At 39.6% G+C, this 24,252-nt stretch overlaps 2 protein-coding genes across 3 annotated transcripts in view; both read right to left on the bottom strand.

The window, feature by feature from the left end:
• Positions 1-11,245, bottom strand: part of Zbtb11 (zinc finger and BTB domain containing 11) — a 30,350-nt gene extending 19,105 nt beyond the window's left edge. The window contains exons 1-2 of the mRNA XM_040270449.2: positions 8,531-11,245; positions 7,514-8,190 (exon numbers count right to left, since the gene is read on the bottom strand). Coding sequence (XP_040126383.2) covers positions 7,514-8,063 — 550 coding nt within the window. The 5' untranslated portion in view covers positions 8,064-8,190; positions 8,531-11,245. The remainder of the gene's footprint in view (positions 1-7,513; positions 8,191-8,530) is intronic.
• Positions 11,246-11,382: 137 nt separating this feature from the next.
• Positions 11,383-16,121, bottom strand: Rpl24 (ribosomal protein L24). 2 transcript variants are annotated; one of them, XM_040270452.2, is made up of 7 exons: positions 15,977-16,121; positions 15,787-15,862; positions 15,130-15,240; positions 14,129-14,157; positions 12,991-13,127; positions 12,007-12,070; positions 11,383-11,504 (listed from the first exon to the last, which is right to left on the bottom strand). In XM_040270452.2, the coding sequence occupies exons 1-7, from the start codon at positions 15,979-15,981 to the stop codon at positions 11,468-11,470; spliced, it is 459 nt and encodes a 152-aa protein (XP_040126386.1). In that variant the 5' UTR covers positions 15,982-16,121; the 3' UTR covers positions 11,383-11,467. The 2 variants fall into 2 exon arrangements, with proteins under 2 accessions (XP_040126386.1, XP_005335109.1); XM_005335052.5 differs by lacking the exon at positions 14,129-14,157 and having other exon boundaries at positions 15,977-16,119.
• Between the last annotated feature and the right edge of the window lie 8,131 nt (positions 16,122-24,252).

Genomic DNA, 24,252 nt, shown 5'->3' with positions numbered 1-24,252 from the left:
CTGGGTTCAATCCTTAGCACCTCATAAAAATAAATAAATAAAAAGGTATTGTGTCCATCTACAACAGAAAAAAAAAAAAAAACTTATATAATGAGAATGTAAAAGGAATCTTTTAAAAATTTTTTAAAATCTTTATTTAGTTAATTTACTTTTTTATGTGGTGCTGAGGATTGAACTCAGTGCCTTACATGTGCTAGGCAAGTGCTCTACCACTGAGCTACAACTTCAGCTCCCAAAAGAAATCTTTAGTTTTTGAAAGTTATGAGATTTTAGGAGTATATGAAATAACAGCAGCATAAGTAACAAAAGTTGATTGTATACAAGTGACTGACAAAAGCCTGTTCTGAATTTCAACTTTCAACTCAAAAGGCTAGGGTAGAGTGATTGGGCAAGCAGGAAAGACTTTATATACATTCACAGACACAAACCCAATGTCCTTATAGGACAGGAACAACTGATAACCATTCTACTGAAGAGAAGAACGAAGCCCTAACAGGTATGTAACTAATCCCAAGTCATACTAAGTAAATGGCAGAGCTAGTAGTTATGCTACTTACACAGGAACATGTTTGTACAACCTTGTGGCAGAAACCTATCCCTCTCATACCCAAATAAATCAAATAAAAGTTTATTTTCTGGTAATAATGATACAGAGGTATATAGCATAATCCTGAAAAGTTTTAAGATGTCCAATTATGCCAAATTCCTTATACTTTCAGTCTTTGGATAGTATTCAAACAGTATTTCCTAAGCTATATTTTATCCCATTCTTAAAAAAAGCATTCATTTACTGAACACTGGGTGTGATGGCTCATCTGTTATCCCAGCTACTCAGGAGGCTTAGGCAGGAGAATCAAAGTTGGAGGCCAGGGGCTAGGGCTGGGGCTCAGGGGTAGAGCACTTGCCTAGCATGTGTAAGGCACTGGGTTCGATCCTCAGCACCAAGTAAAAATAAAACAAAGGTATTGTATCCATTCACAACTAAAAAATAATTTTTTTTTTAAGTTGGAGGCCAGCCTGAGCAACTTAGAGACCCTGTCTCAAAAAAAAAAAAAAAAAAAAAAAAAAAGCCAGACCCAGGGGCATATGCCTATAATCCCAGCAACTTGGGAAGCTGAGGCAACAGAATCCAAAGTTTTGAGGCCAGCCTCATCGATTTAGTGAGACCCTTAGCAACTCAGTGAAACCCTATCTCAAAATAAAAAATAAAAGGACTGGGCATGTAACTCAGAGATATGGTAGAGCACCTCTGGATTCAATCCCCCATACAAATTAAAAATAAAAAGCGCTTGGGAACTTAGCCCAGTGATAGAGGGCTTACTTAGCAAACTTAAGGCCTGGGTTTAATACACACACACACTGAGCCAGGTGTGGTGGCTCATGCCTGTAATCCCAGTGACTCCGGAGGTTGAGGCAGGAGGATCACAAGTTCAAAGCCATCTTTAGCAATGTAGCGAAGCCCTAAGGAACTCAGTGACTGATGTCTCTAAATAAAATATCAAAAAGGACTAGGGATGTAGTTAAGCGCCCCTGGGTTCAATCCCTGGTACCTTCCCCCAAAAAAGTATTCACTGAACTAATAAATTCAGAAAAGTATATTCTCATTTTAAAGACACGTAACTTGATATTGTGTTAGAAATACTAACTTCTATAAAAAGAAATCTATTCAGCCTAGGAAACTGTCAAATTTATTGGTTCACAGAAGACTTTCTTCCCCCTGAATGTGTTGTCCCAAATTCATGTGGTGAAAATATAATCCTCAATTAATTTTGTTAAAAGGGATAATCTTTAAGAAATGACAAGATCCTCAGCAAGGTTCATTATGGTGACAACAGGTCTGATATAGAAAAGGCATAGCTCTAGAGACCAACAGAAGTTGTATTTTTGTGTTTAAGAACAAATCAATTTGAATAAAAGGTATAATAGCAAGTCCATGTGTGAGGCACTGGGTTTGATCCTTAGTACCACATAAAGGTAAATGAACAAAATAAAGATAAGTTTTTTTTAAAAAAGTAAATGGGTTAGTTAAATAAGACTAAATGAGTTAGGATAATGAAAGATTCTGGAGATAAACAGTGGTGATTATTGCACAACAATGAGAATGTATTTAATGCCAGTGAACTATATACTTACAATGATATATTTTCCATTATTTGTACTTTATCACAATGAAAAAGAATGGGTATATGAAGAGAGATAAATATGTAAGTGAAAACATAGCCTTAGAGAATAAGAAGTACTGCTATGGAAATTTCCATGTCCTAGCTGGGCATGGTGGCCCAGGCCTGTAATCCCAGCTGCTCTGGAGGCTGAGAAAGGAGGATTGAGATTTCAAAGCCAGCTTCAGCAATAGCAAGGCACTAAGCAACTCAGTGAGACCCTGTCTCTAAATAAAATAAAAAACAGGGCTAGGGATGTGGCTCAGTGGTTGAGTGCCCCTGAGTTCAATCCCTGGTACAAAAAAAGAGAAAGAAAGAAATTTCCATGTCTTAAATTTTAAAAGAAGAAGTTTTTTCAAATTAATCTTGGATATATTTCTAAACATTTTACAATTCTTCACATTTAAGTATATTCTACATAATCTCCATAATCAGAGGTCTGATTAAATTATTAACTGGCTGAGTTCAGACTGTACTGGAGAAAATACACAGAAGTCACTAGAATAAGGATGAAAAGTAACAAATAGGAAAACCTATGGACATATGGCCATATCCAATTGCAAGGAAACCTGGGAAATGTAATAACTTCAGCCTTAGGATCAACTACTAAGAAAAGAAAGGGCAGCAGGTCCTGGTGGCAAATGCCTATGTCAGCTGAGGTAGCAGGATCACAAGTTCAAGGCCAGCTTCAACAACTGAGTGAGGCCCTTAGCAACTTAGTGACACCTGGTCTCAAAATAAAAAATAAAAAGGGCTGAGAATGTGGCTCAGTGGTAATACACCTCTGGGTTCAATCTCGGTACTAAAAATTAAAACAAAAATAAAGGGGCTGGGAATGTGGCTCAGGCGGTAGCGCACTCGTCTGGCATGCGTGCGGCCAGGGTTCAATCCTCAGCACCACATACCAACAATGATGTTGTGTCTGCTGAGAACTAAAAAAAAAATAAATATTAAAAATTCTCTCTCTCTCTCCTCTCTCTCTCTCTCTCTCTTTAAAAAAAAAATTCTTTCTTTAAAAAAAAAAAATTAGAAAGAGGGCCTGGGTTGTGGTTCAGTGGTAGAGCCCTTACCTAGTATGTGTGAGGTACTGGGTTTGATCCCCAGCATCACATAAAAATAACAAATAAAATAAAGGTATTGTGTCCATCTACAACTAAAAAAAAATATATTTTAAAAAAATTAGAAAGAAAGAGCAGACAGGTAGATGGTAGTGAACAAATAGCTCCACCACTGGGCAATAGGGAGGCCCAATAGTAAAATCTGCTTAAATATGTTCACCTACTGTTTTCCAAACTTGGTTCAGTATAGGATCACCTTAAGATTTAGGGCTGGGGTTGTGGCTCTGTGGTAAAGCACTTACTTGCCTCACATGTGTGAGGCCCTGGGTTTGATCCTCAGCACCACATAAAAAATAAATAAAGGGATTGTGTCCATCTACAACTAAGAATATTAAAAACACACACACACACACACACACACACACTATTTAAAAAATGCTAACCTAGGGCAAAATTTTTACTTTGTATCATACCCTTGGAAGACCAATAATATCACAGTGTTCAAATCCCAGAATTTACAGATGTTATGTGTAAGAGTCATTTTTACCCATCAGATTTAGTCATTTTACCCATCAGATTGTTGGAGAGCTTCACCTGCATTTAGAATCACTCACCCACATTTTCAACCAGAGCTTTTCTATACCATAGATAAGTTACTTTTTCTTACTATCCAAAAAAAAAAAAATCACATAAAAATATACAGCATACACTTTATGAAGGCACAATATAACTCACTGCAGGAAACATGCCACTTTAGGCAAAAAGCAGATCTGCTGGTTAATATTCTTCTGACGTTTCTCCTAAATAACTTCCTTACTCAATGAGAAATGTTTTAATGATTTAAGAATATAAAGATGAGGTTGTATTTATATCTAGATTATGTTTACTGACTTTAAGTCCTTTTGCTATTTTTAGAAAACTAAAAGGTTTTATATTCTACAATTCAAGTTTCTATATTTTCCCAAGATGGTCCCTGTGATAACTCTTTGGATGTCAAGCTACTAATAAAAGGTTATTTATTTACTGAGTAATGAGACATAAATTAGGTCAAGCATCCCTAACCTGAAAATCCAAAACTGAAACTTTTTGAGTGCCTGAAAGTGGAAAATACTACACCTGATTTCATGTAATAGGCCACATTCATCTAATGTGCACCAAAAATATTGTATAAAATTACAAGATATGTGTATCAGGTGCATATAAAAAATAAGTTCTGCAATTAGACATGGGTTGTATCCTAGATATGTCTCATTATGTATATGCAAATATTTCAAAATTTTAAAAATATCTGAAATAAGAAACACTTCTGGTCCAAAGCACCTTGGATAAGAGATACAACCTGTACTTTAATGGATAATCAACCTGAGGAACAGTTTCTCACTCAGATTTTCCAATCTCAGAAGTACAGATGCTCAACTTACAACAGGTTATATGTTCCAATAAACCATCTTAACTTGAAAATGTCTAAGTACGGGGCTGGGGATGTGGCTCAAGCGGTAGCGCGCTCGCCTGGCATGTATGCGACCCGGGTTCGATCCTCAGCACCACATACCAACAGAGATGTTGTGTCCGCCGAGAACTAAAAATAAATATTAAAAATTCTCTCTCTCCTCTCACTCTCTCTTAAAAAAAAAAAAAAGAAAATGTCTAAGTAGAAAATGCTTTTAATACACATAACTTATTGAACATCACCGCTAACCAACACAGCACACTTTAGAGTCTTGGTTGTTTAACATAATGATCATTATGGCTGAATGGGATCTTCTACTTACCACTGCTGCCCAGCAATGACAAGAGCATATCATACTAGATATTGCTGGCCTGGGAAAAGGCCCAATTCAAAGTATGGTTCCCCATGATTGGTTCCCAAGTTTCCAGACAAAGGGGGAAATGAAAAATCAGCCTCTACCTCAGAGCAAAGCCTGTCCAAGGAAGGGACATGACCTTTGTCCTTGGAAAGACCCACAGAGGAGTCCTAGGCACATTCCCACCCAGCTAAGTTACAAATAAGAGAAAAGATCTACTGCACCAGGTGTCCCTGACTCAGTCAGGCTAGGTGAGGACCCATAGCAACCCCCTAGCAGCCACCAATCAGCATGAGACAGGGAAATACCTGGAATGCCAGATGACCCTCCCAGTAATTTATGGTGTAGGGAAACCATGTAGTTCATTAACAAAATGTTAGTTAGAAATGCTTATTTTGTCAATTATCAGTTCTAGATCATTGCCAATACCTGTTGTAAATGTCACCTTTAGATCTAGAATCAAACTTAAGCTTTCTTCTTTGTTATTCAGAAACACGCTATGTAAGTTGCTTAAGATTTAACAAATTTTGAAACTACATAGGAAGAAATTGACTAGTGAAAAATATATCTATTCCTCTGTAGTTTTGTCACTCTAATAAGACTATGATAAGGAAACATATAAACAAGCAAAATGTTAACAAACATCAAAAATAATAGCTAATAATTGAGGGTACACTGCTCTTATGCTTACTAGCAATTCTGATTTTAAATGATGAAATATTAAAACAAAATAGCATGATGATCAATAATGTAATAAACCCATTATACATTGACACAGTAGCATTTTTATAGAAAAAACCTTCTAAAAAAGGTTAAGAGTGGCACTCCTACATTTTTTGCAAAATCTTTTAAATGTGTAGCTTAACAAAAGACTATTATGGGTGTTTCTGTCTTCAATCTGTTGTGATATAACATCTATCATGTAACCTGTGGAATACTCCACTGTATGTTTGGGAGAGAATGCATTAAAAAAATGCTTTATTAGTATAATAACATAATTTTAACCTGGCAGATTTTAACCTTCTTTTCCTCCAGGATTTTCTATACTTTGAGAATAGCTAGCTGCTCTAAGTGTTCAGGGATTTTGAAATTCCACATAACTACAAATATAACTCTTTCATTTTAAAATTAAGCTAACAGAAACACAGTCTCAGGGTCCTGCCCCCCACCCCGACTTTTAAGACAAGACATACTAAAACCAAAAAACAAAAACTGGATTAGATACCACCAAGATAATCAATTTAGAATTTAAAAAATTCTGAATGAACCTAACAGTGGCTTGCATTCACCCTACATTTACTCTTCAGAGTAATTTAATTCAGATATTCGTTTGAAATAGAAAAGGGAAAGCCTTTGAGAATATAGATCCAAACTGTTTTGAAAACGAGAAAGAATTCTCTAAACAACAAAAGTTCGTAAATGAATAGTTTTTATGCACAAAGCTCATAAAAAAACAATAAAACAAAACTTTAGAAACTACGACCATAGCCTAATTTCTTTATTTAAAGGAAAAAAAAAACCAAGATTCATGATTTAATTTTTCCAGAGTCCTACAGAGAGTAGCAGAATCCTTCCTTTTTGACAAAGCGTCTTCAAGCATGAGCCTATAAACTAATTCTGAGTGGTTTAGTATTTTCCAACTTGTGGAAAGGGAAGGTGGTTAAGAACCCAAGGGCACCGGCTCTCCTCTACTAAACTGGTTTCCAAGGAGTTAAGAAACTTTAGAGATTAAATTCTGACAATTAAGTAAAAACAATTACAGTATCCTCATCTTTTCTGTGTATACAAAGTGCCGCCATAGTTCCCAGAATCAGGGGGAAGAACACTAAAACATTCGGAATTAAAAGTACCTGATGGTCTTTATTATTTAACTATCGAAATAAACTTGAGATTCAAAATGACTGTTCAACGATTACTCTTTTTCAGTCTACACACAAATTGATTATTCCTTATGTACGCCATAGAGGGAGAATCTTAATAAGGCCGGTAGATCCAGCAAAATTCAAACTCATTCCCCAAAACGCGCGCAGAACGCACTGGAAACAGCAGCCAGGTTTGGGCTCGAGCCGTCCCTGACCAAAATCATCTGCAGACTTTAAAAGGCAAAAGCCGCAGCATCCCGGGCCAATCACCACAGCCACCTCTCCAGGGACCGCGCCACCGCCTCCAGGGCTGCCTAGAGAGGCGGGGCGGCCCGGCGCGGGCGGCCCGCCCTCCCTGCCGCTGGCCCGGCCCCCGGGGAAGCCCCCTTGGCCCCACCCCGGGCGAGGGTCCGCCCCCAGCTTCCCGGCCTTCTTCCTGTGGGAAGTGCGGCTCCTTTCGCGTCCCCCACCCTCTCGACGCCGCCTGGCAGCCGCTCCGATACCAAGCGCGGGATGGCCCGGCAAGAGGCGTCGGAGACCCTCCAGCTCGTGGTGGGCCAACAGGCCGCGCTAGCAGGCCTTGCCCGGGCAGCCACCGTCCCGCACCCTCGCCGCGGGTCAGGTCTAACCTCGCCACCAGTACGTCTTGGACAAGTCGTGCCAGGTCTGATGCCGGGTGTGGTGAGTGCCGCCAGGGCCCAGGTGTGCCGCCTCGATGAGGCCCCGGCGCCGCTCCGGTTGCAGCACTACCTCTAGCTCCGCAAAGGTCTTGCGGTGCCGCTGCCGCCGCTGGTAGTACAAAGTCCCGCCGCGCACCACGTAACAGGCAGCAGCCTTGCGGATTTTACGCTTGACATTGCCCTCGGTGCCCGGCGCGTAGGGCTCGCGCTCGTTCGTCAGGTAGCGCAGGATGGCCCGGTAGCTTTCCTCGCTTGACATCACGGACGACGGCTCCCTGAGGGCGCCTGTCAGTGGTGGTGGAGGAAGACAGCGCACTAGCCCTGGGTAGATGCAACAGCAGTGGCCGCACTCTGCGGAGGAACGGCTCCGCCTTTGGTGAGCGCTCTTAGACAGCGCCGGGAGCGTGAAGGGAGAACGGACGAGTTGGTAACCAGGGGGAACTGCACTTCTCCAGCGCGCGGGATCCGCTCGCGACTGACAAAATGGCTGCTGCACCATCGGAAGTGACGCAAGCCAAGGGCGTGGACTGAGCCCGGATTGGAGTGTTCTCGCTTTCTGGCTTGAGGGAGCGGATCAAATGACGTCAGCACTGCGGGCAGACATTTTGGAAGCGGGTAGGACTTTCCTAGGAAATAGAAGGGGTTTTGAGCAGCCATCTTAAGTCCTGGCAGTTTCCCTTTTTATTTTTCCCTTTCCCGTGTTCCGAAGAGCCACTTGTAGGAGCTGGTGGGCAGTTCTTATCCCTCCCGAGACACCCCAAAGGGTAAATGAGTTCGTTTTTGTCTACCTTGAGATACCTGACATAAAAGCATCAGATATTGATGCTTTAGCAAATGTCACTGGACATATTCGCATGAAAATGCAGGCATAACAAAGATTATAATACCTAAGGCATTCAATGTTAGAAGTTTTCTGTCTATAAAACCCTGCCCCACCCCCACCCCCACGTAGGCCTCCGCAATTACCCAAGGAATGAGCAGGATTTTTCTGGAAGGATCTGCATGTATGATGATGAGCCAATCCTGTTGGAAAGAAATGGGAAGGGGTAGCTAGTGCCATTTAGCTTTATTTGCATATATTTTTACATAAATTTAGGGGGGGGTCTCTGTTTTACACTTAATGTATTATAAGGGTGCAAGAGGCTAAACAGACTTCAACTGCATTTCCGAATGTGCTCTAAGGGTCCTAATTAGATTTTTTTTTTTTAAGCTGGTATTACAGTGTGGTCTTGGGTATCCTTTCCTGGGGTAGATCTGCTGTGCTTACAAAAGCCTACATTCCCTGTCGAATTGGATACCTGCATTACCTTGCAGAAGCCGATAAAAATTCCAGACTTTCCAGGGAGATGGCTGCAAACACTGCCAACTACGTGGTTCTGGGATCTCTTTAAGACTGATCCTTGTAAGGGTCATATAGTAGCTTAGTTGCAGGGCACAAACAGCAAGACTGTTAGGGCTGGGTTCTATTTAGAATTACTTGCAGACTTCTTGATAGTAACTGGGAGAAATTAGAAGATGGTAATGCACCCCTGGAGTGGAACAGTGAAAAAGGATATCAAAATCTACCCTCAGAGGAGCTGGCTTGTTTATGCGGTGAGTGCTGACACTCTTGTGATGTCAACTAACTCCCTTTAAAACTAAATATGAAAAGTTAATAGATTAACCCACACCCATGGCCCCAGCTCCTAGGGAGGCTGAGAAAGGAGAATCCCAAGTTTGGATAATGCCTAGAAAATTTATCCAGACCTACTTAAAAACAATGGCTGGGAGGAGGCGGAGTTGGGGCTGTGGCCCAGGAGTAGAGTGCTTGCCTGGCATGTGAGAGGTATTGGGTCCAGATTCTCAGCACTGCACATAAATAAATCAAGGTACTCAACAACTTTAAAAACAAAATTGACTTTCATATCAATTAAATAGTGCTCTACAAGCAAGGAAGCTAAGGTGTTTTTGTTGTTGTTGTTTTCAGAAAAGCATGGTGGAGCAAGATGGCAATCCCAGCCATTAGAGCATCTAAGGTAGGAGGATCACAAAATCAGCATTAGCAACTTAGCAAGGTGTTGAGCAACTTGGAGAAAGATCCCGTCTAAAAAAAGAAAAACAATACAAATGGGAAGTGGCAAATACTATTTAAGAAAACAAAGTTATAAAAACATCCCTCCACCAGTTCAGTTTTGTGGTGTTGTTACACATTGAGAAGTCCATTGATTCTCCAAATTCTCCTTTAGGACAATAAACAAGTATTTTAACAAAAGTGGTTTCCTGTGGTCAAGAGTGTCTTCCTGAGGGAGTAAAACTAAAATTTATACTGAGAATTGGCAATCAAGTGTTTATTTCTAGCTCATTCTGAGCTCTCTGGGACTCCAGGGCAATTACAATTGGTAGATCCATCTGACAAGGGAAATGACATTTTACAAGGGGAGATTTTGTGTCCAAAAATCACCTCAGCATTCATTTGGATATTTTGGCTTTTAACTTTCCTTTTTCAGCTAGTGACTTTATTTTCCATCAATATTTACTAATATCGTCACTAACACCAAAAGGCTTTTTTCCCAAGAAAAACCTTAATCTTCTCATTTATGTTCATCAGTATATCTTATTCATTGCATAACACTGGTTACACATAAAATTATTTTTCAGGTTCTCTGCAAACCTATTTACTATACCCAACAATTAGAATAATGCCTGAATTTAACATTAACCAGGGGAAGAAAATTTGTAATCCATTATCGTGGATAAATGGTGATAAAGAAATGTTGACATGGACCATAATTTCACCTTGAGAAAGCTTGTTTAAGACATGGCTTATGCATTTTTGTATCCTTGCAACTCAGCACAGGTGGGCAGTTAATAAAGTCATCTATAGCATGCTGAGGCCAAGGAGCAAATAAGGAATAAAGTGTCCAAACCTCAAAAAAATAAATTTTAAAAATAAGGTCATCTATAGAGTACAAGCCTGTTCACAAACTGTAGTATTTTCCTTATCACATTACACATCTCTTGATCATCAGTCTACTGAGCAATTTTATTTGGCACAGCTCAACAAATTACTCTGGCAATAGTACAATATACTCTTATTCAGTGTCCCTGGGTTCAGAGACAGAATAATATAGCCAGAATAGAAAGGGGGATGCTAGGGCTGGGGATGTGGCTCAAGCCACACAAGCCTCGCATGCCTGCGACCTGGGTTCAATCCTCAGCACCACATACCAACAAAGATGTTGTGTCCACCGAGAACTAAAAAATAAATATTAAAAAAAAATTCACTCTCTCTTCTCTCATTAAAAAAAAAAAAAGGGATGCTATTTTCTGGGAGCAAGAGATTAATACAGCTGGTAATTTTGGGGACCATCAAATCAGCTAATAGCTAATGGTGGGAAAAGCGGGGGTCCCAATTTTATTGGGCAAACCCAATAAAAAACAAATGTATCTGTCATGGATAGAGAAAAGAGTATTTGAATAGTCAACTTGGGCTAAATCTATGCAACACTGCAGTACTTTCAGTCTGTGTGATGTGTCCTAGACACATTGAAGCAAAGCTAGCATTCAACCATATATCTTTATTGTGTTATCTTAACATTTCTCCAATTAAAAGGGTTACATCAGAAGGCATTATTTCTGAGAAATGAACTTTCATTTTATTTTGGCACAGGAAATCAAACCCAGAGCACATGTATACTAACCAAATAGTCTACAATTTTGATCAGTACCCCCAGCCCCAAGAAATGAACTTGAAATTGTCTTAAATTCTCAACTTTACTGTACACCTATTACCATGTGGACCCAACATGCCTGTTTAGGAGCAAAAATTCAACACCATCTAAGTTATAGACATCTTTATTTTAAAATCTCATCTGCCAATTTAGCGTTTTCCACCAACTCGGGGAGCAGAAACCTTCACAGGTTTCACAATCTTTTGCTTAGGTGCTGCCTTTGTGGGAGCCTGAAAAAGATAATGACATTATATGACATTACTTAACAAAACTTTTATCAAAATTTTATGTAACTCCCCATGTTAAAAGATCATTTCCATCTTTATAATGAAAGACAAAGATACTATACAGATTGGAGAATAAGGAGACACAATCGGGATTACGAACTGTATCCAAATAGAAAAAGGATGCTATTTTTATTAGTAGTATAGAACCAATGTTAATTTCTAGTTTAAAGTTTTCATCATGGCAACAAAAAAGCTGTGTAACTCTACACTGTTACCAAAACTTTTCTAAGAAATAAAGTTTAAAAATCAAAAGCCACATTTATTTTCCCCATTCCCAATACCTAATATTAAAAAGATGCCTTGACTCCTAGAAAGACAACTTCAGAGACCTGAACCAATCACCCAGAAATCCAATAAAGTCTCAGTATCTACTTTCACTTACTACTCTTCGGCTTAAAACAAAAACTTGGTTATATTAAGAAATTCAAGAAAACCCCACAATTACCTTAGCAGCAGCCATTGCCGTCTTTTTAGATGCCTGCTTAGCCTTTTTTGCTTCCTTGGCAGCCCTGTGCAGTTAAAGATTTAGACAAAGTACTTTATTCCTTAAGAGTACCACTAATTAAGACGGAGCTACAGTTTTAGAACTATCAAATTGTTCCCTTCCCCCCATTTCCATTTTTCATTTCTAGGCTAAGTCCCAAATCCAAGGGGATTAATTTCATCATCAAGTCACTTTTGTTAACATGTATTACAGAGTACAGTAAATTTTACTGCATATGCCATTTTATTTTGTTGTACTGGGAACTGGCTTTACCACTGAGCTATATCCCTAGACCATTCAACTTTTGAGACAAGGTCTAACTAAGTTGCTGAGGCTAGCCTCAAACTTGCAATCCTCCTGTCTCAACTTCCAAAGTTGTTGCAACAGGATTTTTACTTATTAAATATTTTTTTTTTAGTTGTAGTCGGACACAATGCCTTTATTTTATTTGTTTTTACGTGGTGCTGAGAATCAAACCCAGGGCCTTGCACAGGCTAGGCGAGCACACTAATGCTGAGCCACAACCCCAGTCCCTCCACATAGGATTTTTTCCCCACTTTATAAAAATTTTTAATTTGTTATGACAGCAGAATGCATTACAATTCATATGGCACATAAAGAGCATAATTTTTCATCTCTTTGGTTTGCACATAGAATTTCAACACAACAGAAATTAAAGCCTGGCATGGTGTCAATGGCCTATAAGTAATCCCAACTACTCTGGAGGCTGAGGCAGGAAGATCCCAAGTTTAAGGATAGGCTTCAGGAACCTAGGGAAACCGTCTCTCTTAATTAAAAATCAAATGGGCCAGGGATGTAGCTCAGTAGCAAAGCTCATCTGGGTTCAATCCTCAGTACCAAAAAATAAAACAAATTAGACTATATTGTAAATAAAACATAAAGTTTACCCCCAAGAGTTGAAATGTTCAGTGAACCATTTCTTACCTAATAGCTTGCTCTCGTTGAGCCTTTCTAACTTCTGGTTTCTGATTCCTCTTGGCCATGATATCAGCAAGGGATGCACCAGTGATGGCCCTCTGAAATTTGACTGCACGCCGAGTTCTCTTCTTTTGAATTTCTTCCTACAAAACAAAAACATGGGAGCACACTTATTAACCTAAGTCTTTTAATAAGACTTAAAAGATTTTTAAGAAAGGGCTAGTGGGGGGAATTGAATTTATCAATATTCTTAAGACACTAAAAACAAAACTGAGTTGTAAAACAAAAATTAATGAAGTCTTTTAAGACTCATACTCAAGAAAATTAATGCCAATTATTTGAAATGAAATAAAACGTGTAAGCTTTCTACTTATGAACTATTTTTTTAAGAGAGAGAATTTTTTTAAAAAATATTTGTTTTTAGTTTTCGGTGGTCACAACATCTTTGTATGTGGTGCTGAGGGTAGAACTTGGGCTGCATGCATGCCAGGCGAGTGTGCTACCGCTTGAGCCACATCCCCAGCCCCTTATGAACTATTTAAATCATCTATTTTCAACTTTTTTTAAGCACCTCAAACTGCAAACACTAAACAATATCTCCCCATTCTTTCTCCCTATTAACCAGCCTACTCTAGATAACTTATAAAAGTGGAAGCATATTGTATTTCCACTTGGCCTATCTTCAAGGTTCATAAGAAGTCAACTAGTTATTAGCCTTTTTTTAAGCCTGTATGTAACTGGCTGAGCATCGGCAACCACAAAATCCAAACTGCTCTAAAATCCAAAATTTCTTGAGCAACCACAATGGAAAGGTTGTTAAAATATCAAATTACCTTCAGGCTATTTATAAGAACTGTAATGAATTAGATTTAGGTCCCTCAACAAAATATTTCATTATAAATATCCAGCTAATCCAAGTTCCTGAAACATTCCATTCCAGAGATACTTACTGCTTCAAGCATTTGGAATGACAGCTATTCAACTGTGCATTTTGTTATCCATTAATCTTCTGATGGACATTCATTTTTACCTTTTGGCCATTGTGAACAATGGTGTTATTAACATCAGTATACAAGGGAGTACCTATTTTCAATTCTTTGCCAGATCATGGGCTGGGTTTGTGGCTCAGTGGTAATGCGCTCACCTAGTATGCACGAGGCACTGGGTTCGATCCTCAGCATCACATAAAAATGAAATAAAGATATAAGAAAAAAGAAATGCCAGATCATAATAACTTTAACAATGAATTAAATGATTTGTTTCCATAGTGGCTGCACCATTTTATATCCAGCAATGAACAAGAGTTCCAGCTTCTCCATGTCCACACCAACACCTATAATATCCCATTTCTTTTTTTGACAATAGTCATCCAATCCATTTTTAAAATGGAAGTAGAAATAATTCCCCCTCAATTCCTCCAACAAGCTAGGCAAGTACTCTACCACGGAGCTACATCACCAGCCTGTTTAAATTTTCTTTTGAAACAGGTCCTGGCTAAATTGTCCAGGCTGGCCTGAATTTTCGGTCTGCCTCCCTCAGACTCCTAAGCAGCTGGGATTACAGGTGTGTACTACCATGCAGGCAGCAGGCACTTTCCCTCCTCTTCCACACAGGAAATGCTCACTAAATAAGCATGAATATCCCAAAGTCATCTGAATAACAGATGTAGTTCTACCATCACAATCAAAACTTTTTTCCTCACAAACCTTGTCATCTAGCTAAGGACACCGCCCCCCCCCAAAAAAGCAAGGTTCCCAAAAATTTATTTTAGGTTTCAGGATGAACCAGTACTACAAGTTGGGAGACTAAAGTGATCTACGTTAATCTATGTTAGTGCTAATCCTATGGGACTATATTAAAAACCAAGTTATAAGAAGACTCAATCACGCACTGGAACGGCTCTATAACCCAAATGTAACTAATGTAATTTGTACAAAGGGATATTTTCAGATTTCAACTTCATACTACTAAGCCTAAAATGTATATCATCTCATCTCTTTTCACTTCACTGATGCTTTACAGATTTTACAAGCACATTTCAATAACTCTCTCATTTAGTCAAAAAATTACATGACAGAAACCAATGCTCAGGAAGCTAAATTTCTTTAGAGATTGCCCCACAACACCAAAGGGTATTCCACTCACCGACTGGCCCTTTTTGTGCTTCCTTCTGTAGAGGACAGTCCAGTTTATCTGCCGAGGATTCCTCTTGGATAGGAAAGCCGACTCGCATTTTGCATTAAGAAATTGGAAAACCTGTTGTCACAAATCCAAAGTCATTACCTACCTAGCTATACAAATAAAGGACGCTGAGCTTAAAAACTCGTTAAAATATTTTAGAGCTATTTTATGAAATTGGGGCTCACAGAGACCAGAAAACTTAGGTCATATAACTGTTAGTAACTGAGTTAGTACCCCCAAGGTCGCTACCTTTGGTCGGTACTCCCAAGGAGGCAAAGCTACGCTTTAAGCAAAGGTGGGGTATCAAATTCCGATAATTCTGCTCATGTCCCTCCCGAGATTCCAAAAGGACCTGTGGCCGTCTAACAAGCAGATATCCGGGTACCCTGGTTACTTCGCTTACGCTACGTCATTAATTACACAAACCGCTCGTTTCCCACTTGGCTCACACTACATTAAGCCTCAATGGTTCACTTAGAAATTCCTGATTCCAACCATCACTCCACACAAGACTCCCGAACCCTTTCAGAAGCCAACAGTCTGGTAAGAAATTAAGCCATTTACACTGAAGTAGGTCGGTTTTTCCTTTTCAGAGGAAAAAAAGCTAATGCGGCCTTTTACCTTTCCGTCGGTCCTGGCGTAGCGCCTCCCGTGTCCGGGGTATATCTTGTACCCACTAAAACTGCACAGCTCGACCCTATAACGAAAAGTGAAAACCCATTAAGGGGGCTGTTTACAAGTAATAGCCATGCCCAGGACGCCGCAGAGAGGTTCTGCGCGAGGATGGAAGCGGATTGGAATTCAAGCTTACTTCATGGCGGCGGCTGCTGGGATAAAGGGACGACAGCGAAGAGAAGGAGAGAATTATGGGAAAAGACCTTATAAGGTCGTGGGGGGGAATCCCCACCCCTAATCCCTTTCGCTCACTTGGGCGCTTGGTGATGACGTCACGTAGCGGCGCAGAATCGCGGCGTCCTTGGCTACCGAGGGCCTGGGGAGGAATTCCATTAGACTGCGGAACGGTCTGTGGAGAGGGGAAGGATGTGGCCCGGTGGGCGGACTGGCGGTCGATTCTAGGTCATTCCAGTGGCCAAGTGTTCTAGAGCCAACAGTTCTACTGCAAAGAATGTGAACGAAAGAGAAGGGTGTCCTGTGTCCTCGCTCTTCTTCCTTTTGTACAGACCCACAGACTTACACCCCGCAGGTTAAACGCAAGTCACATTTTGCCTTCCGCATTAGCCCATTTCCAAAACTAAAGTTAAATTTTACGGGCCAGGTTGTAGCTGTGTGGTAGAATACATGTTGCTCGAAGCCATGGATTTAATCCCCACCACCAGAAGGAGGAAGTGGGGAGCTTTACTATTAACGTTAAAAAACGGAGAAGGGGTCTGGAGTTATAGCTCAGCAGCAGAGCGCTTGCCTCGCACATCTGGGGCACTGGGTTCAATAAAGATATTGTGTCCATATTAAAAAAAATCTTTAAAAAAACAGGGAGGGAGGGGGAAGTGCTGGGGAATGATATTGGGCAAACTGTATTGTTACATCGTGTGCATGTACGAATATGTAACAGCAAATCCCATCAATATGTACAACTGCAATGCACTAATAAAAATGTAAAAAATAAAACAATGACATCCAGAACTGTCTTCCATAGTGTTGGCACCTTGCGTTAATTATAATTAACATTCGTTGAGACCTTTCTTCGTGCTAGGATTTGTGCTATAAAGTTTACATACTTTAGCTGATTCATTTTACAAAGTTCCTATTGAGTATGTGAGGAAACTGCAAAATTACATTAGCAGATCTGAGAGGAGTTCCTTTGTGGTGAATGGTTGCTTAGGGAAGCTGAAGGACCTGATGGAGAGTAAAGCTCTTTTCAGGCCTTTTGGAGGACCCAGGCCTCAATTTCTTGAGTTTTTTTTTTTTTTTTTTTTTTTTTTTGTAATTCTAGATAATTATCTAGTATGTGAAGGGGACAGTCAAGAAGCAATCCTTGAATTCTTGAATGGGAGACTGGCATGCATAATACATGAATAGGAAACCAATGAAATGATTTAAATTGTACTTTCTAACAACAACTCGCCCAAAAATGTTTTGTAAGATAGATGATATGAAGAGATTTGGAATGTTCAGTGAGATGACTGATGTCAAGAAAGTATAGAATTATGTTGAACCAGTCAAGAATGAGTTAAAAGAGATTTGTGTGGAATCAAAAGGCAGAGCAAAGAATTTTTACTGGACTAACTGACCAGCTGTTGAAAATGCCTAGTATACTTGGAAGCTGTTTGCTTCTTTAGGCTTCTGTAGCTTGATGAACTTAGCCATGGGATTTTTATCCAACTCTATTCTAAATCATAGCTAATTTTAAAATGACTTGTGGGGGTGGGGGGATGGGGGATGTTAATCTGGCATTGAACCCAGGGGTGCTTAACCACTGAGTCACATCCCCAGCCCTTTTTATGTTTTAATTTGAGACAGGGTCTTGCTAAGCTGTTTAGGGTCTCACTAAGTTGCTGAGGCTGGCTTTGAACTCATGATCCTCCTCCCTCAGCCTCAGGAGTAGCTGGGATTACAGGCCTGTGTCACCATGACTGGCAAATGTTTTATCTTTTAAAGAAAAAAATCTGGAATAGTCCTGACTTCTACAAGTTGCAAGTCTCAGCTGGATGTGAATAGGGGTTGAGTCAAGATCTACCTGCAGGATTATAGTCCCATCTGTTGGACAGAATCTCAGAATTTATATCCCTGTCCAGCATTTTAGAAAGATGTTGGGTGGTTTTGATCTTTGAAATTCATTTTGGCCTGACTAGTTTTATGAAGGAAAAGCAGGAAAGTGATCTTCAGAGTTTGAGCTGCACATTTTGCCCTTTCCTGAAGGGCATTCTTGAACTGGTATTTCAAAGGTTCTTTGTAACAGGCTACTGGTATCACAATTTAAATTGTGATCAAAATACTTTTAGAGTAGGAAGAAATTACACAGAAACCCCTAAGAGAATTTGTCTTACTGTTAATAAGCGCAACTTCCAATACCATCCATAATTTTTTTGCTCATTTTATCTTTGTTTTCTCTTATCAGAGGCAAAAGGCTTAGCTGCATTCAGCTCTCTTTTATTTACTTTTGGAGTACTTATGAACCAAACTTGGTGCTGCTCTTTTCAGCCTCTATAACTTCTTTAGCAGTTTTAAACTGCTAAAGGCTGACATGGTGGCATGTTCCTGTAGTACCAGCTACTCGGTAGGCTGAGGGAGCCAGGCTGGGCAACATAGGGTAACTGCATCACAAAAACACACTGAATTATCTATTGTTGTTAACAATAGATAATTCAGGGTATAAGAAAAATATGATGATGGGAGCTAGGTGAATAGTGGTATCATTGTTAAGGGAGAAGAGATAAAGAAGCAGGTTTCTTCGGGAGAAAAGTTTTTGAAAGACTAGTTTAGGATGCTCATAATACAGGAAAATAGCTGTGTAGTGGGAAGTTCAGATGAGTGTTTAGGATATATTTTAGGAGTAATGAACCTATTTATGGTGACAGTAGGCTATGTAGGATACCCATCATCTAGTATCAAAGCCTGGCTTCTCTGGAAGCAGTTACTGAGACTGAGTTTGGGGTTCAAGGTATTTATTGCAAATCAAGTCTTGTGAAAGGAAGAGGGTGAAAGCAGTATTAGGCAGAGGAAGACATTGAATACATTATGGACTCAATTAAAACCTCAGTCAGCTCTGCAAGCAGGAGTTCCCTGAAAGGGATAGTTGGGCAGAAGTGAATTTAAGAATGAGGCAGAGACACATTCAAGGGACAATTGGCTATCACAAGAGTGAGACATCACTAGGGCATTAGTGCACGCCTGTAATCCCATCTACTCTGAAGGCTGAGGCAGGAAGATCACGAGTTCAAAGCCAAGCTTAGCAAAAGTGAGGTGATAAGCAACTCAGTGAGACCCTGTCTCTAAATAAAAGGCAAAATAGGGCTGGGGATATGGCTCAGTGATTGAGTGCCCCTGACTTCAATCCCTGGTACCCAAAAAAGAAAAAAAAGAGTGAGACATCATTTGGGGAGAAAGCCAAAAATACAGGGGCCAGGGTTGTAGCTCAGTGGGAGAACGCTTACTTGACACGTGAGGCACTGGGTTTGATCCTCAAAAATAAAATAAAGAAAATAAAGGTATTCTGTCTGTCTACAACTAAAACTAAATATTAAAAGAAAAAAAAAAGTGCTTGGTGCCGTGGTGCACACCTGTAATCCCAGCAGTTCAAGAGGCTAAGGCAGGAGGATTGAGAATTCAAAGCCAGCCTCTGCAATTTATAGAGTCCCTAAGCAGTTCAGTGAGACCCTGCCTCCAAATAAAATATTTTTTTAAAAGGGGTGGGGATGTTGCTCAGTGGTTAAGCACCCCTCAGTTCAATCCCCTGTACCAACAACAACAAGAACAACATCAAAAAGACAATTCAAGGGAGAGTGAGAGAGAGACTCTCTTGCCTGGGATTCTGGGCTTTTCTTTCTTTTTTTTTTTTTTTTAGTTATACATACACACAATATCTTTATTTTATTTATTTTTATGTGGTGCTGAGGATTGAACCTAGGGCCTCACATGTATGAGGCATGCACTCTGCCACTGAGCCACAACCCCAGCTCCCCCAGGGCTTTTTTTTTTTTTTTTTTTTTTTAAGAACACTTGGTGAAGAGTGGGTATGGGAAGATAATGTGGGGATGACATCAGTCTGAAATCACAAGATGTTTATGGTGGTTTGATCATTCTCAGGATCCTTAGGATAAAGTGCTCTCCACTGTTTGATCTGAAATAGAGAACATTAAGAAGTACCCTACAGTACAGATTTTTTTTTTTAAAGAGAGAGAGAGAGGAGAGACAGAGAGAGAGAGAGAATTTTTAATATTTATTTTAGTTTAGTTTTCGACGGACACAACATCTTTTTTTTTTTTTTTTTTTTAAAGAGAGAGAGAGAGAGAGAGAGAGAGAGAGAGAAGTTTTTTTTAATATTTATTTTTTAGTTCTCGGCGGACACAACATCTTTGTTGGTATGTGGTGCTGAGGATCGAACCCGGGCCGCACGCATGCCAGACGAGCGCGCTACCGCTTGAGCCACATCCCCAGCCCCGGACACAACATCTTTGTTGGTATGTGGTGCTGAGGATCGAACCAGGGCCGCAAGCATGCCAGGCGAGCATGCTACCGCTTAAGCCACATCCCCAGCACATACAGTACAGATTTTTTAAGATATTGTCTCTTTTTTTGCTTAGTCTGTTTACTAAATGGACTACTAAATAGTACACAAGGTAATTTTGATAAGTGAGTGAATTTACAATAACTAAGATTTGAAGGTTTCCCAGAAATTTGGGAATGACAGGCCTGGGACAGAGAACTGGATTGGGGAGTAACAGGCCTGGGAAGAAAGGTATGCAAAGCATTAGCATAAGGCAAAAGACTTTTAAATTCAAATTATATTTTCTAGCTAGGTGTGATGACACAAGTCTGTAATCCCAGTGACTTGAGAGGAATACAGGTTCTAATCTGAGACCAACCTGGGCAATTTAGCAAGACCTTGTCTCAAAAATTTAAAAAAAGGACGGGGGGATTGGAGTTGTAGCTCAGTGGTTGAATGCTTGCCTCAAACATGTAAGACACTGGGTTTGATCTGCAGCACCACACAAAAAAAATAAATAAAATATTGTGTCCATCTACAATTTACAAAAATGGACTGACATATAGTTTAGTAACTTAGTGATAGTGCCCCTGGGGTTTGATCCCCATTACTACCTGCCTCCAAAAAAAAAAAAACCAAAACAAACAAAAAAAAAAAACCACCACCCCTAAAATTATATATATATTTATTTCTACCTGTTTTTGTTTGTTTGTTTGTTTGTTTGTTTAACCTCAGGGCAATTATTGCCTACCAGAATGTCTTGGTTAGGCCAAATGGCCAAGTGTCATTTTACCTCCACCTTGCTCAGTCACAAGATGTGAGCTGCCACTTGAAGGTCAAGAGAAAGTGAGGAGAGATAGAGAGAGAGAAGGAGAAGGAGAAGGAGAAGAGGAAGAGGAAGAAGAGGAGGACGAGGAGAAGAGAGAGGAGAGAGAGAAAGAAATCGAGAAATGATACATGTTTGTCAGAGCTGACAAATAAAAGCCATCTCTCTGTAGGAGAGGCAAAACAGGCTTGAGTTCTGGGACTTATGAGGGAGGCTCAGGAATCAGAGCAGGGTGAGTCCTAATTTGGGCTTTAAGAGTTGGGTTGGTATGAGGGAATGGGTGACTCTTTCTCAGAAATGCCCTTGGGCAGGAAAGCAAAACTTTTCTCTTAATATGGCACCTTTCACTTAAGATGGCCATCCAGATGTTAAGCAAGGACCTTGTATTAGGCAGCAAGCCCTTGATTGAAGGGGGATCTAGAGAGTGCTTCTGTGTGTCCCACCCAAAGAAAAAGTGAGTCAGCAAAAAAAATTAATCTGGAAATATAAGTTTTTAAGGGATAGGAGAAGAGCAAGAAGAATCAGCTGAAGGAGAGTGACCAGATGAGGTCAAAGATTTTCAACAGTGCTAAAAACTATATAAAGTTTAAGTGAGACAGTAACAGGAATGTGTAAACATGAATGCCTTTGGAATGAATGACTCAAGTGTTATTTTTGTGTTTCCTTCTAACAGTATTCTCTTAATCTGTGAAAAGAGTCTAGCATTTTTAGACTCTTAGCACTGAAGGATATTGACAGTAGGTCCCAAGGAGGGAACTGTTCCTCTACCTGTCCTCCTGCCCTGCCCTAAATTAACCCTGCTACCAAAACTCCTCCCATGACCTGGCCATGCCCACCAAAATGGTCTGCCAAAAGTAACTAACTCCTCCCCAAGACTGGCTCTGGTAAAACCTTTTTTTTTTTTATTGATTGATTGATTTTATTTTTTTAAATACATGACAGTGGAATGCATTACAATTCTTATTACACATATAGAGCACAATGTTTCATATCTTTGTATATAAAGTATGTTCATGCCAATTCATGTCTTTATACATGTCCTTTTATTGCATTACAATTCTTATTACACATATATACCATTTTTCATACAATTTTTCATAATGGTAAAAACTTATAAAACCCAGATTCTCGTGGTGGCCTACTGCCATCCATTCCAAACCCCAGATGTGCCCCACCTGCATTGGCCTGTTGAGGTTTGCCTCCATTTTCTTTTTATTTTTGTATTCTCTTTCATTTGCTTTCAAACACCATTGTTTCCTGCAGTTCACAATCCCAAGACCCTAAGGCATTGACGTTAGGGAATATTTTGAAAGGAATGCCTAGTAACTATATTAGAAAATAACTAGGTTAAACAAATAATACAGTGCTTCTTGATAGAAGGGCACAATAGTACCTATGAAACATTCTTTAATAAAATCTAAATCTACTTAAGCTTTCATATCTACAAATCTTAGGAAATAAAGGGATGAAGGAACATGTGAATCAACTATAGAGATGTAGTTGGCAATATTTAGTGTGTGAAAAACAGGATAAGAATTTTTTCAACAACATATAAACTGAAAAGAGATTAGAACCTATAAATAGGACCAGCACATAAATAATCTGCATGGGAGAATAAAAGTGAGCTGGAAAAAATATGAATCTATTTAGTTTCTTCTGCTATGTATCTCTGAACTTTTATAGTATTTTTTTCACTTGCAATATAATGTTAGGCTCTTAGACCAGGATATATATTAGGCCAGTGCAGCCTTCCCTGGTGCCCAGGAGCCCAACATGTTTGCTTACACTCAAATGGCCCACTAGCTCTCAGTCCTGGCTCCAACAGGCAGTGCCTTAGTGGGGACCAGAAATCCTAGCCAGCCATATTCCGTTGCCTTCCTGGCCAAACGTACAGCAGACAGGCAACCTCTTCTCCCTACACCCAATCTGTTTTGTACCTGGATCTTGGATGAATCATCAAATCAAGTTGTTTGCCCACTTGGGGGACAAGGGATGTAGTCATGGCAGCAGGGAGCATCATGGAACTGCTGCATGTGAGCAGAAGCACCAAACCCAAGGTACTATTCTTTATTATCTCATTGTACTTCACTTACAAAACAAAATCAAAGATAAAGTTAAGACTTTCAAGGTAGCAGCTGCAGAGTATTATACTCAGGTATGGACCTCTCCTTAGTTTGGTGCCTCATGCAACTATAGTGCTTGTGCTAACTGAAGCTGGTTCTGCCTGAAAAGAAATTTATGAGCCTTGTCACTAACTAATTGCAATGTATGGATTTTATTTAATCCCTGATTTGAACAAACAAGCTAGACAGATTATGGGGGTAATTAGAATACTACTTGGATTCTTTTTTGAGGGGTACTAGGGATCATCGAACTCAGAGATACTCGACCACTGAGCCACATCCCCAGCCCTATTATTTGCATTTTATTTAGAGAAAAGATCTGAGTTGTTTATTTCCTTGCTTTTTGCTGAGGCTCCTTTTGAACTTGTGATCCTCCTGTCTCAGCCTCCATAGCCACTGGGATTAGAGGCCTGTACCGCTGCACCGGGCCTGCTTGGATTTTTTTATATGAAGATTTACTACCAAGGCTGAGGGTGTGGCTCAGTAGTGGAGCATTTGCCTAGCATGTGTGAGGCACTGGGTTTGGTTCTCAGCACTACATATAAATAAATAAAAAAGGGGCTGGGATTGTGGGTCAGTGGTAGAACGCTTGCCTAGCACGTGTGAGGCCCTGGATTCCATCCTCAGCACCCCATAAAAATAAATAAAATAAAGGTACTGTGTCCAATTACAACTAAAAAAATAAATATTTAAAAAAATAAATAAGTAAAATAAAGATCAATTGACAACTAAAAATTCTTTTTTAAAAAAGATTTACTATTATTTTTTAGATGTTAAAATCATACTGTGTTATGTACTTTTTAAAAACTCTTATTTTTAGAGATATATACTAAATATTTAAAGATTATATAATGTGATAGCTGGCATTTGCCTTAAAATAATCTGAGGGAGGTGTTAGTATAAAAGGGAATATCTGAAAAAATCGTTGTCCAGGCATGGGTAATGGTTAAAGTTGGTTGTTGGGTATCAAGTCT

Source organism: Ictidomys tridecemlineatus, chromosome 3 (assembly GCF_052094955.1).
Source record: "Ictidomys tridecemlineatus isolate mIctTri1 chromosome 3, mIctTri1.hap1, whole genome shotgun sequence".
Lineage (NCBI taxonomy): Eukaryota > Metazoa > Chordata > Mammalia > Rodentia > Sciuridae > Ictidomys > Ictidomys tridecemlineatus.
This window is presented reverse-complemented; position numbering and strand designations above follow the sequence as displayed.

Excerpts from the sequence above, each read along its gene's own strand:
- Rpl24 (XM_005335052.5), bottom strand. Across the intron at positions 13,128-15,129 it reads AGCACAAAAAGGGCCAGTCG|GAAGAAATTCAAAAGAAGAG; the intron begins GTGAGTGGAATA and ends TTTGTTTTGTAG. Across the intron at positions 11,505-12,006 it reads CGGCAATGGCTGCTGCTAAG|GCTCCCACAAAGGCAGCACC; the intron begins GTAATTGTGGGG and ends TATCTTTTTCAG.